General features: G+C 39.3%; 1 protein-coding gene across 6 annotated transcripts in view; it reads right to left on the bottom strand.

Moving 5' to 3' along the window:
* Nucleotides 1–762: 762 nt before the first annotated feature.
* The window catches only part of LOC135116399 (uncharacterized), a 294,907-nt gene continuing 283,096 nt past the window's right edge, over nt 763–12,573 (bottom strand). For all 6 annotated transcript variants that reach the window (XM_064033836.1, XM_064033838.1, XM_064033840.1 and 3 more), the window contains one exon: nt 763–1,012. In XM_064033836.1, the coding sequence (XP_063889906.1) occupies nt 985–1,012 (28 nt within the window). In that variant the 3' untranslated portion in view covers nt 763–984. The remainder of the gene's footprint in view (nt 1,013–12,573) is intronic.

Genomic DNA, 12,573 nt, shown 5'->3' with positions numbered 1-12,573 from the left:
TAATTGCATCTTTCCTTTCTTCACTCATATATACGTACATACAAAAAAAAAAAAAAAAAAAAAAAAATATATATATATATATATATATATATATATATATATATATATATATATATATATATATATATATATATATATATATATATATATATATATATATATATATATATATATATATATATATATATATATATATATATATATATATATATATATATATATATATATATATATATATATATATATATATATATATATATATATATATATATATATATATATATATATATATATATATATATATATATATATATATATATATATATATATATATATATATATATATATATATATATATATATATATATATATATATATATATATATATATATATATATATATATATATATATATATATATATATATATATATATATATATATATATATATAAAACGAACGCAAAAATGACAGCTAATTGTCAGGTTTCAATTGAATCTCTAAGTAAATATTTATACCAAAAAGATGACACCATTATAGAAAACATATGATTTCGTATCCTTCTTTTCTCTATGCATAAATTAAAATAAGCACACGAAGACTGGAATACAAAAATTATAGTTTTGAAAAAGATTCTCGGTTAATCCTCAAAGGACTTTTTTCCCTGTAAGATGTTGCAATGAACATTATAAACTAAATTTACATTGTCTTCTTTCATATATATACCCTAGGAAGGCAGAAAAATGGGAGACAAAAACAACGCATTGGAAAAAGGTTTAAACTAATCCTTCAATGGATAACACTACTGACACGATAGCATAAAAACACATCGTTTCTTTCCTTCACAGATTCGTGGGAAGCTGACAGGAGAAAGGCAGGCAACAGTGACAGGTTTCCGTTGAAATGATAAAAAAAAATTCCAAAATAGAGGGCACATGATGTAATGAAGCAGGTACTCACTTTCCTCCTGCATGTGTTGGGAGTGTTCACCGCGGCACCACCTGCCATCCTTTCCTGAAAATATCAAAACATCCACATAAAAAAGTGATGCAGCTTCACTATTCTAAAAAGAGCTAAAAATGAAGCATCATAAACACAACCACCAGAAATCATTTACTGCATGAGTTAACAACATACACATGAACAAAAGAGGAAAGAATAAATACTGAACAAAAACACGAAATGTCATAAATAAAACGTGTCAAATTCCTCCAAGCAAGAACACATGGATACATGGAAAACAACACTGAAAACAGAACACACTTCAAACGCTGAGAATGTTAAATATGCACAACAGCTGCAACAAAATAAAACGAACAAACACCATTACATATATAACAAGATCAAATAAGAAAATAAAAAGAAGCAAAAATAATAAATGTAAAGCTTGCCAACATTCAGCGGTGTCTAGATTATGAAGGTGGTAGTTAAGTGAGACTGAAGAGGAGGAGCACAAGTCATGTTGCGATTGATGCATGAAGGCAATCAAGGGAGAGGGTCGCACAGAGGAGGCGGGACGCAAGGCGCCTTCAGGCCAGTCACTGCTGGTGTCCCTCGCCTCCCCTTCCTGCCTCGCTGCGAGGTGAAGGGGCCACTACCACCGCTGCCTCAACACTTACACTACCTTTGCGTCTCAACACTGAAATGCTTCAATGAATGGGAATGAACGGGAAAGTAATGGTCACTTAGAATTGCTTATAACAAGTACATGTTACTAAGTGTTTTAAATCAATCTGTCTGTCTGCGTCTGTCTGTTTATCTCTGCCTCACATGTTCACTATAATGCTCTGTAAGAATGAGCATCCCAATCTCTGTTGCTTTGTTGCAGCGCATCTATTTGTATTAATGTTGTGTGTGTGTGTGTGTGTGTGTGTGTGTGTGTGTGTGTGTGTGTGTGTGTGTGTGTGTGTGTGTGTGTGTGTGTGTGTGTATTGTAACATTACGAATGGAACAATATTTACGAGTATGGGTCAGTAGGTCTGTCTTCTGGTATATTTAGTAGTTTTAGGAAATCAATGACAACTACGTATTGTGCACGAAAAATGGCATACCGTAAATACGAGGCCATGAGAGAAAAATATAGTTAGGTCACTATGTTTGCATTTTCTTCGCTTACAGTAATTGTTATCACGAAAGAATATACGAGTGACGGAAGAGGCATACGTTTATATTGTGCAAACATTATGCTGTATTAATATCCCACTGATTAATTCAGTCTGTCCCTCTGTCTATTTGTCTGTCTGTCTGTCTGCTTACTTGCCTTCTATTTTTGCCTGCCTGCCTGTCTGCCTGCTTCTTTGCCTGCCTATCCTCTTCAAGTTAGCCTGACTATTTCCCTGTCACCCTGTCTGTCTGCCTGCTTTCTTTCTTTCTTTTTTGTATGTCCATCCACCTCTTTCCCCCCCCGTTAGTCTGTCTCCCTCCTTGCTTGCTTGCTTGCTTGCTTGCTTGCTTGCTTGCCTCCCTGCCTGTCTGTTTGACCGTCTGCCTTCCTGCCTACCTGTCCCTCTCTCTCTCTCTCTCTCTCTCTCTCTCTCTCTCTCTCTCTCTCTCTCTCTCTCTCTCTCTCTCTCTCTCTCTCTCTCTGATGATTATCTAAACAAGTCAAAACATTATTTAAACCACTACTACGAAATACCAAGGTACTTGAAGGCTTGTCTGTAAGTGGTATCAGTGTGAACAGGTTACATCACGCTCCTATACAATCATGATTTACGCAGCATACCCTCCATAGTAGGTTGGCAGGCACTTCCCACACGTTAAGGAGTCCTTCTTCATTTCGCTCTCTAATTTAAACTTCTTTATACAAATTAAATTAAACTTCGGGATTTAAATGGTCACTTTCTTTCTTAGCGCATAAACAAAAATGTGCTGGACAAATATAACGAAAATATTCATATTAAAAAAAAACAATAATAATATTCGAGCCACACTCCACAGTAACGAAAGCTTTCATAGATATAGGAAAATATAGCAAAGATCGCACTGAAATATTATTTATCACCGTACAACTACCATACCTAATTCCCGGGAGCAGACTCATGCAGGATAGAAAAAGATGAAACACCAATAAATACTGGTAGAGAGTCATGAGAACATGGCAATTCATCAACGAACTCCCGAGAGAGAGAGAGAGAGAGAGAGAGAGAGAGAGAGAGAGAGAGAGAGAGAGAGAGAGAGAGAGAGAGAGAGAGAGAGAGAGAGAGAGAGAGAGAGAGAATATATATATATATATATATATATATATATATATATATATATATATATATATATATATATATATATATATATATATATATATATATATATATATATATATATATATATATATATATATATATATATATATATATATATATATATATATATATATATATATATATATATATAGCAGAGAGAAGGAAGGATAAAATGAAAAACAGGAATATAAGGGTGACGGAAGGCAGGCAGGCAGGCACTCAGGGAGGCAGGAAGGAAGGAAGGAAGGAAGGAAGGAAGGAAGGAAGGAAGGAAGGAAGGAAGGAAGGAAGGAAGGAAGGAAGGAAGGAAGGAAGGAAGGAAGGAAAAAGACAAAAACAAGTATCAATATAATAAACATAATAAATAATAATAAATAATAAACAAAAATAATGACAGGGAGATACATTACATTGCACGTGTATCTAAGAGTGAACATTACTCACGGCTCACCAGCACTCCCCGGCACACAGCTAATCCTGGCGCTAGTGAGGGTCTGAGGAGGAAAGACGCTTACTTTCCCTTGGCTTACAAACGAAAGCGTGCTCTACCGTACCTCCCATCAGGAAGCCACGCTAATTGGGTATTAAAAGATGGAGTGTGCTTTTCAGTATTTCTATTTCAGGAACACCGCCACTAGAACAACTAATTGCTTACTGTCCAAGGCAGGTACAGAGAGAGAGAGAGAGAGAGAGAGAGAGAGAGAGAGAGAGAGAGAGAGAGAGAGAGAGAGAGAGAGAGAGAGAGAGAGAGAGAGAGAGAGAGAGAGAGAGAGAGAGAGAGAGAGAGAGAGAGAGATTTCCACGGCAAAGTAGAGATAACGAGGAGATAACGACTGCACTTTCTATAAATACCTAAACCTGCAATTCATTACGTGTATCAGAATGTCTTCTTGCAAAGGAAACTACTCCCAGCCTCCCACTCTCTCCTGTTCTGGCACCTGATCCCCGCTGACGCCAGGCATGTTGTGCGTTACCCAACTAATTATTAGCAGTGCTCTCTCTCTCTCTCTCTCTCTCTCTCTCTCTCTCTCTCTCTCTCTCTCTCTCTCTCTCTCTCTCTCTCTCTCTCTCTTATATATGATCTCCCATGAAGGCACTGAAAGCTCACACACTGCCCAAGTATCCATATCCACGTGTGATCGTGACATGTCAGTACTCGAGGAATTCACTAAATTTTGGGGAGTCTGAAAGTTGATGACACTGGAGCTCTGACCAGGAATCTTTGATATCGTCTTTGAGAGCGTGATGCAGCTGGCAACAGGATGATGAGATAAAATCATTATGTCTATAAACTATAGGCTTGAGCATTCTGCAATACCGTTGAATATATATATATATATATATATATATATATATATATATATATATATATATATATATATATATATATATATATATATATATATATATATATATATATATATATATATATATATATATATATATACCAGCAGTTTAATTATTTATCACCTTACAATAAATGGGCTTGTAAATACAAAAAGTTTAAACATTTGCAATACCCAGAGTCGTGGATGTTGTGCACGTTTTAATGTTTGTAATATGTAATATTTATATTAGCAGAAAAATTTCCATTTCCTATGATAAAAAAAAAATGCATGTACACAAAAGTGTAACAGAAAAATAGTACGAAATAAGCTCTAAATTTCAAGAGTATTCTTGGATAACATTGTTTTGAAGTTATGTATTACCGCCAGACACTATAAAGGAATTGAATATAAGTTGAAATAAAGTAAACGATCTTAATTGTAATTGCAAACTCGTGAAACGCGTTGCTATAAAACATTTATATATCACAAAGTTATCAACTACTAGTACCTATATATATATATATATATATATATATATATATATATATATATATATATATATATATATATATATATATATATATATATATATATAGTCTTTTTATTCTGACAGGCGATGCTACTGTTACGACGACGACGATGAGAACGAGGACGACGACGATTAGAGGCACAGCACGAACGATGGCAAAAACAGCAGTGGTGACTTTTGTAAAGTTTAGCATCAGCAGCAGCAGCAGCAGCAGCAGCAGCAGCAGCAGCAGCAGCAGCAACAGCAGCAGCACCAGCAGCAGCAGCAGCAGCAGCAGCGGCAGCAACACCAGCAGTAGCAGCGGCAGCAGCAACAGCAGCAGCATCAGCAGTAACAGCAGCAGCAACAACAACATTAGCAACAGCAACAACAGCAGCGGCAGCGGCAGCAGCAGCAGCAGCAGCAGCAGCAGCAGCAGCAGCAGCAGCAGCAGCAGCAGTAATAGTAGTAGTAGTAGTAGTAGTAGTAGTAGTAGCAGTAGTAGTAGTAGTAGTAGTAGTAGTAGTAGTAGTAGTAGTAGTAGTAGTAGCAGCAGCAGCAGTAGCAGAAGCAGTTGTTCTCGTAGTTATTGTTGAAAGAAGTAAAAGCAGCAATACCAACAAGAGCAGCAAGATCAGCGAGGGCAACAGCAGCAGCAGCAGCACCACCAGCAGCACCATCAGCAGCAGCAGCAGCAGCAGCAGCATATTTAGTGTAATAATCTCCAACAGATAAAACACGCGGTGAGAAGTAACACGAGGCATCCTGGACAAACACCTGTCCACCTCGGCCCTGCAGGAGCACCTCACCGGCCAGTGTTCTTTCAGTGTTAATTCACATCTCAGTCCTTTATGTATTGTTGTGCCGGCGAGGCAAGACGCCTTGAGGAGCGCCACGCGCCAGACATTCCTTCCCGGGCTGGTTTTCAACCTACGTCTGTCTTCACTTGTTAAATATAAATGTGTAGCAAGAAAGACAATTACCGTCTTTCCTTCAGTATTTAAAACTATTAATGTCTTTATACATTTGGCATCCTTTAATCCATGCTTCCATTTTTGGCATTATTTTGGTTTCCTGCTGTTGTTTGTACGTTCATTATAAGAGTGAAATATACTCTCAAGTGTGAAAAACTGCGATATCTCTAAACACAGCCCATCACAGGTCAAACTTAGCCTGGTGCCACAGAAAGTTTGATAAAACTAGCAAATAATAATTTTTCTTTACTATTCAATGTTTTCTGGAAACAAAGGCAATTCCTGGAGTATGAGGAATCCCTGTTCTCTTTCTTCGTCCCGGTGGAGGAAACACAAAGACGCTCACTCTCATTCTAGATTTACACCTTCACCACCACCACCACCACCATAAATAAAATAAAAAAATACACATAAATCTCTTGAACACGTGATGCCAGACCTTTAGAAGATTAGATATATTTCTGGATAGTTGGGATGAGTGGACACAGGTTTGCAAGTCTTATACAAGAACTGCCGCCTTTGGACGAAGTAATAAGACAGTCTTGTGCGGAAGAAAAAAGGAGGAGGAATAGGAGGAAGAATACAGCAACATTCTCGCATGCATAGTTGAAGTTGAAGTGTGGATGTCTGAAGCAGCAGCCTTGCCTGGCACTTTCACAATCAGTCCCCTGTTAGCGTACTTTCCTTTCATGAACCCCTGGAACTTTTTTCCCTCTCATCTCAAGGCGTCGCTAAACACAACCCATCACAGGTCGAACTTAGCCTGGTGCCACAGAAAGTTTGACCAATCGTAGTTTACATATATATGTTTCTTCCTCTAATGACGGTGACGCTGCTGTTTCTTCCTCCGATAACAGTGGTGGTAATACTTTTTCTTTGCCTCTTTTTCTTGTTTTCTTCCTCTGATGGCGGTAATGCTGCTGCTGCTGCTTCTTCTTCCTCTGATGGCGTTGCTTTCTGTTCTTGTTCTTCTAAGACAGTTTGGTGGTCTGAATTGGTTGGTGATAGGGTATTCAGAGTGGGGATAGTAGGAGTACTGCACACTCACCTCCCTTGCTCCCCAGTCATAATTCAAGTCAGGTTGGTGGAAGACTGGGAAGGGTAGGGAGGTGCTGCACACTCACCTCCCATGCTCCCCAGGTTACATTTGTAACATCAGTCAGGTTGGTTGTTTTTGGAGTTGCCGGGATGAGTCAGTCAGGCCCCGTCAGTCAAGGGTAGTGCTACGCACTCACCTGGCCAAGATCAGAGGGGTGGTGATGGTGGTGTGTACATTTGGAGTTGGTAGGATGAGTCACATTGGTGGTCAAAGTCAAACTGGGAGACTGGGAAGTGTAGGGAGGTGCTGCACACTCACCTCCCGTGCTTCCCAGGGGCGGTCAGGCTAGTGGGTCTTTGGAGTTGCCAGGAGGAGTCACGGGAAGTGCTACGCACTCACCTTGCCAGGATCAGTTGCCAGGGTGGGGAGTACTGGTGGTGGTCGGTACAATTAGAGTTGCTAGGATGAGTCAGATTGGGGATCAAAGTCAAACTAGAAGGCTGGGAAGGGTAGGGAGGTGCTGCACACTCACCTCCCGTGCTTCCCAGGTGGGGTGGTGGTCTTTGGAGTTGTCAGGGTCAGTCAGGTTGGTAAAGTTTTCTTTTTATTATTTATTGTTGATTGCCAGACTCAGTCATTTTATTGAGGGGGGAAGTAGGAGTTTTATTGTTTTTACTTTATTTATTTTTGTTTTTATTTATTTTTTATTTTTCATTTATTTTGGGAAGGGTAGGGAAGGGTAGGGAGGTGCTGCACACTCACCTCCCATGCTCCCCAGGTTACATTTGTAACATTTGTCAGATTGGTTGTTTTTGGAGTTGCGGGGGTCAGTCAGTCAGGCCAACTCAGTCAAAGGAAGTGCTACGCACTCACCTTGCCAAGATCAGAGGGGTGGTGGTGCTGGTCTGTACATTTGGAGTTGGTAGGATGAGTCACATTGGTGGTCAAAGCCAAACTGGGAGACTGGAAAGGGTAGGGAGGTGCTGCACACTCACCTCCCATGCTCCCCAGAGTCAGTCAGTTTGGTGGTCTGTTGCCAGATTACAGTAAGATTTGTAGGTCAGTCAGGTTGGTTGTTTTTATGGTTGCCAGGGTCAGTAAGGCAGGTGGTAGGGAAGTGCTACGCACTCACCTAGCCAGGACAGGGTAGGATGTAGGGATGTATGGATCAGGGTCAGAGTGGGACACAGAGTAGGAGGTACTGTTGGTCTGTACATTTGGAGTTGTTCTTTGAAGTTGCCAGGATGAGTCAGGTCAAACTGGGAGACTGGGAAGTGTAGGGAGGTGCTGCACACTCACCTCCCATGCTCCCCAGGGCCAGTCAGTTAGGTGATTACATATCTGTAAGTCAGTCAGGTTGGTTGTTTTTGGAGTTGCCAGGGTCAGTCAGTCAGGGTCAGTCCAGGGAAGTGCTACGCACTCACCTTGCCGAGATCAGAAGGGTGGTGGTGGTGGTGGTCTATACAGTTGGAGTTGCTCTTTGGAGTTGGTAGGATGAGTCAGATTGGTGGTCAAAGTCAAACTGGGAGACTGGGAAGGGTAGGGAGGTGCTGCACACTCACCTCCCGTGCTTCCCAGGTGGGTGGTGGTCTTTGGGGTTGTCAGGGTCAGTCAGTTGGTATTGTTTTATTTTTATTATTTATTGTTGATTGCCAGACTCAGTCAGTTTTATTGAGGGGGAGTAGGAGTTTTATTGTTTTTGTTTTATTTACTTATTTTTTCATTTATATTTTTTTATTACTTTTATTATTTTTTATACCTATATATATTTTATTCTTTTTGGTCTGGCAGTCCGTAGACTTGGGGAGAGAAGGGAAGTGCTGTGCACTCACCTCCCTTGCTCTCCCGAGGTCCGAGGTGGTAAGGAGGTTTTTATTTATTTTTATTTATTTATTTATTTATCTTTATTTATTTATTTATTTTATTTTATTTATTTATTTATTTTTTTTTTTGCGTGGTAGGTTAGGAGACAAGGGAAGTGCTATGCATTCACCTTAATTCTTTATTTTTTCTTTTCTATCTTTTGCCGGAGACAAGGGAAGTGCTATGCACTCACTTTAATTCTTTATTTATTTTTTTTTCTATCTTTTGCCTGGTAGGTTGGAAGAGAAGGGAAGTGCTATGCACTCACCTTTATATTTTTTTATTCTGTTAGGTGGAGAGAAGAGAAGTGCTATGCACTTACCTTTATTTATTTATTTTTTTTTTTTTGTTTTTTATTTTTTTTTATTCCTATTATTTTTTGCCTGGTAGTCCGTAGACTTGCCAGGGTTAGGTAGGGGAGAGAAGGGAAGCGCTGTGCACTCACCTCCCTTGCTCTCCCGGGGGCCGGTAAGGCGGTGCCTTCCTCCCCTGGGGAGGGGTAGGGAGGTGCTGCGCACTCACCTCCCCTCCTCCCCGTGGGCAGTTCCATCACACATGGTGATGGAGGGATGCTCTTTCAAGGTTTTTGTGAGTTCCGAGAGGGGGGTTCGAACCTACGCGCCCCTCACTTCCCTCACGCCAAACTCAAAGTGCATCACTCTACCCACTGGGCCACGAGGGCCCTTTTTCTTTTTTTTAAAGTTGGTCTATTTCCCCATCTTCCCCATCTTTTTTGTAAAGTTGCTCTATTTAACCACCTTATGTTCACGCCAGTATGTATTAAAGAATTATGATGTGAATTATTTTCATAACGTTATTTATTTATTGTATTTTGTATGGGATATGACCGCTGGTATCCCACACACACTGGGTTCCCAAGACTGTCACTACGCCATGAAACCCCAACGGTAAACAAGATATATTTGAACACATCATTTCCCTTCCTGTGTTCATGCAGCACCAAAAGTTCAATAAGAAAAACTGCTGCTCATTCTAATGTGAACGTTCATCCCACAGTGATAATTAGATAACTGTTGACTTGTGGGAGTATGTCGTGGAGTACAAATAGCAGTAGGTAAGATCAGAGAACTTTACAGAGGCAGGAATTCCTTGGTTATGGAGCAGCCTTCTGGAACCCTCCCCTGTGCTGCACCACCACCACCACCACCGACAACAACAACAATAACAACACACCATTACACCTGTCCATCCTGCAGCACGAGAATGACTCAGCCCAGAGAACCACGGATTGCTTTATTCGTAATTCACGTCCACTCTCAACATAGACATCAATCAAATTATGTCACTGAAAAAAGTTGGTGAAGCACTCACTTCTTCACACAGGCTTTACTACCTATCAGCAGGATGAAAGCTTCCGACTGGGAGGAAGGGCGGCGTCGGGAAGGATTAAGAGAGAGAGGGTAGGGGGGACCAGCGGAGGCTGGAAGTGTGGTTATGCTAAATAGGTATAAAAAAGAAAACTGCATGAAAAAGAAGAAAGACCTGTGCCCCTCCCACCCCTGCTCCCCGCTTGAGGCGAAACATAGTGAAGTGGTACTGTTGTTGTTGTTGTTATTATTATTATTATTATTATTATTATTATTATTATTATTATTATTATTATTATATATTATTAATTATTATTATTACTATTATTATTATCATTAAAATTATTATTATTACCGTCATCATCGTCATCAGCACCATCATTGTAGTGTAGCTGGTTTGTGTCCTTTTATTTCCGCGTCGTATCTTGTAAGCTGTAAGTTTTAATAGTTCAGTATTTGTAACAATGGAAACCTTGTTTTTTATTCTTTATGCTCTGCACGGTGTCATTGGCATTTACATCTATATTTCCTACTGTTTTTTTTCTGTTACTTATGTACTGAAACTATTTGTTTTGTAGAATTTATTTATTACCATACAACTTGATTTTCGCTCAAGTTAACATTTATGTAGATTTACTTAATTGTGTTGTGTAGGATACTTTCTTCTTAAGTGTGTTGAGGTTTGTGTTTTTCTTCTTTTATGTTCACTAGGTAACGGTGCACACAGGAATTATAAATGTTACTAATAATGATAATACTGATTATGGATGACAAACTAAACTGATGAATAAACATCGAAAAATTCATTTTAATAAAGCACATTTTGCATAGTTCTTTATAAGAAGCGCTGCGCACATGGACTTTAGAGATGCGATGTACCTTAAACTTAAAATGAAGCACTAAGGCAGAGTGAGTGGTGGGTGGAACTGATGGCAGTACACTCAGGGTTCCCAGATTACTGAAGCAGAAAAAGGCCAAAGCCAACAAAAAAATAAGACAAAACGGCCAAACGCACTACAAAAAGACCCAAAAACAGGCAGTAAAAAAACCCAAAGTTTATATTATTCCACTTCAGAATTTACCAAATATTACACGATGTGTACTGAGCACTGGGCTATAGCGGACTACTGGAGTGGCGATCTGTGTATACAAGTGCCACGTACTTCGTCAGTCCTTCGCCTGGGCCAAAAAACGGAAACGAATTCAGAGAATTCAATTCCAGTGTGAGAATACCGACAGTGGAAGAGAGTTGCTTGTAACAGTAATTCCTAGGCAACGAGGCCTAAGGCCATACAGCTCCCGACGCCTCATCTGAAACCTGACCCCAATCCAATGTACACTAACTGAGATTGGTGGGTTCAGGAGTGAATGCAAAAATACTAACAACACATTATGAAAACGTTCTTGGCACAAAGAAGTGGCCGTGTTCATGACGTGTACCATATACCTACGTCCCTACTTCATAACCATGGGGAAGGACTTTCGCTCTGCAGGCATTATGTTATTGTAGCAGCAATGTCATAACAAGCTAATCGTTATTATTCCACACACTTGACCTTTGCTGAATATCATTTAAGTATTTTTTTCCTCATATAAAATTAATCAATGAGTGCACGCTGGCCACACTAAATCAACTGGCGCGCGGGCCTACAGTTCAATCACACTGCTCTAGACATTTTTCTTTCCCACTCGACATAAATATAAACAACCAGAACGATCGCTTTTGGGGGATGGAAAACGAGTTTACCAATGACTCATCATAACAAAATATACGGTAATACCATAGACAGCACCCTATCAACGTACTCCTGGCTTGTTCATGAACACAGGTAGCTGTTGATAGGAAGCCTTAAATTACATCAGCCGCTTGAAAAAAAAAAAAAAAAAAAAAACACGCCAGAGTTCAGCCGTGGACTCGCGCGTCATCAGCATCATCACCCAGTTGATTTGTCCGATTTTCCCTTATTGTTATTCAATAGCAATAAGAGAAAATGGGAAAAACTGTAAGCATAACCATGGTAACAAAAGGAAAATAAAGGAAAACATACGTGCACTCGACAACTTGAAAAAAAAAAGTTTTGTCTTAGGTGGCGGTGAACAAACTTACCATATTAAATAAACTTGTTATGGCCAAATGGAGCATATATAAGCAACATATTAAAAAAAAAAAATAATAATAATAATAATGTAATTCATGGCAAACTAGATATCCTTAGACCAAATGCATGAAAAAAGCCAAAAATCATGTTTTGGCCTAAAAAAGGAGAATCTGGCTGTCCTGATCTCCGACAACGTG

Source organism: Scylla paramamosain, chromosome 31 (genome assembly GCF_035594125.1).
Source record: "Scylla paramamosain isolate STU-SP2022 chromosome 31, ASM3559412v1, whole genome shotgun sequence".
Lineage (NCBI taxonomy): Eukaryota > Metazoa > Arthropoda > Malacostraca > Decapoda > Portunidae > Scylla > Scylla paramamosain.
This window is presented reverse-complemented; position numbering and strand designations above follow the sequence as displayed.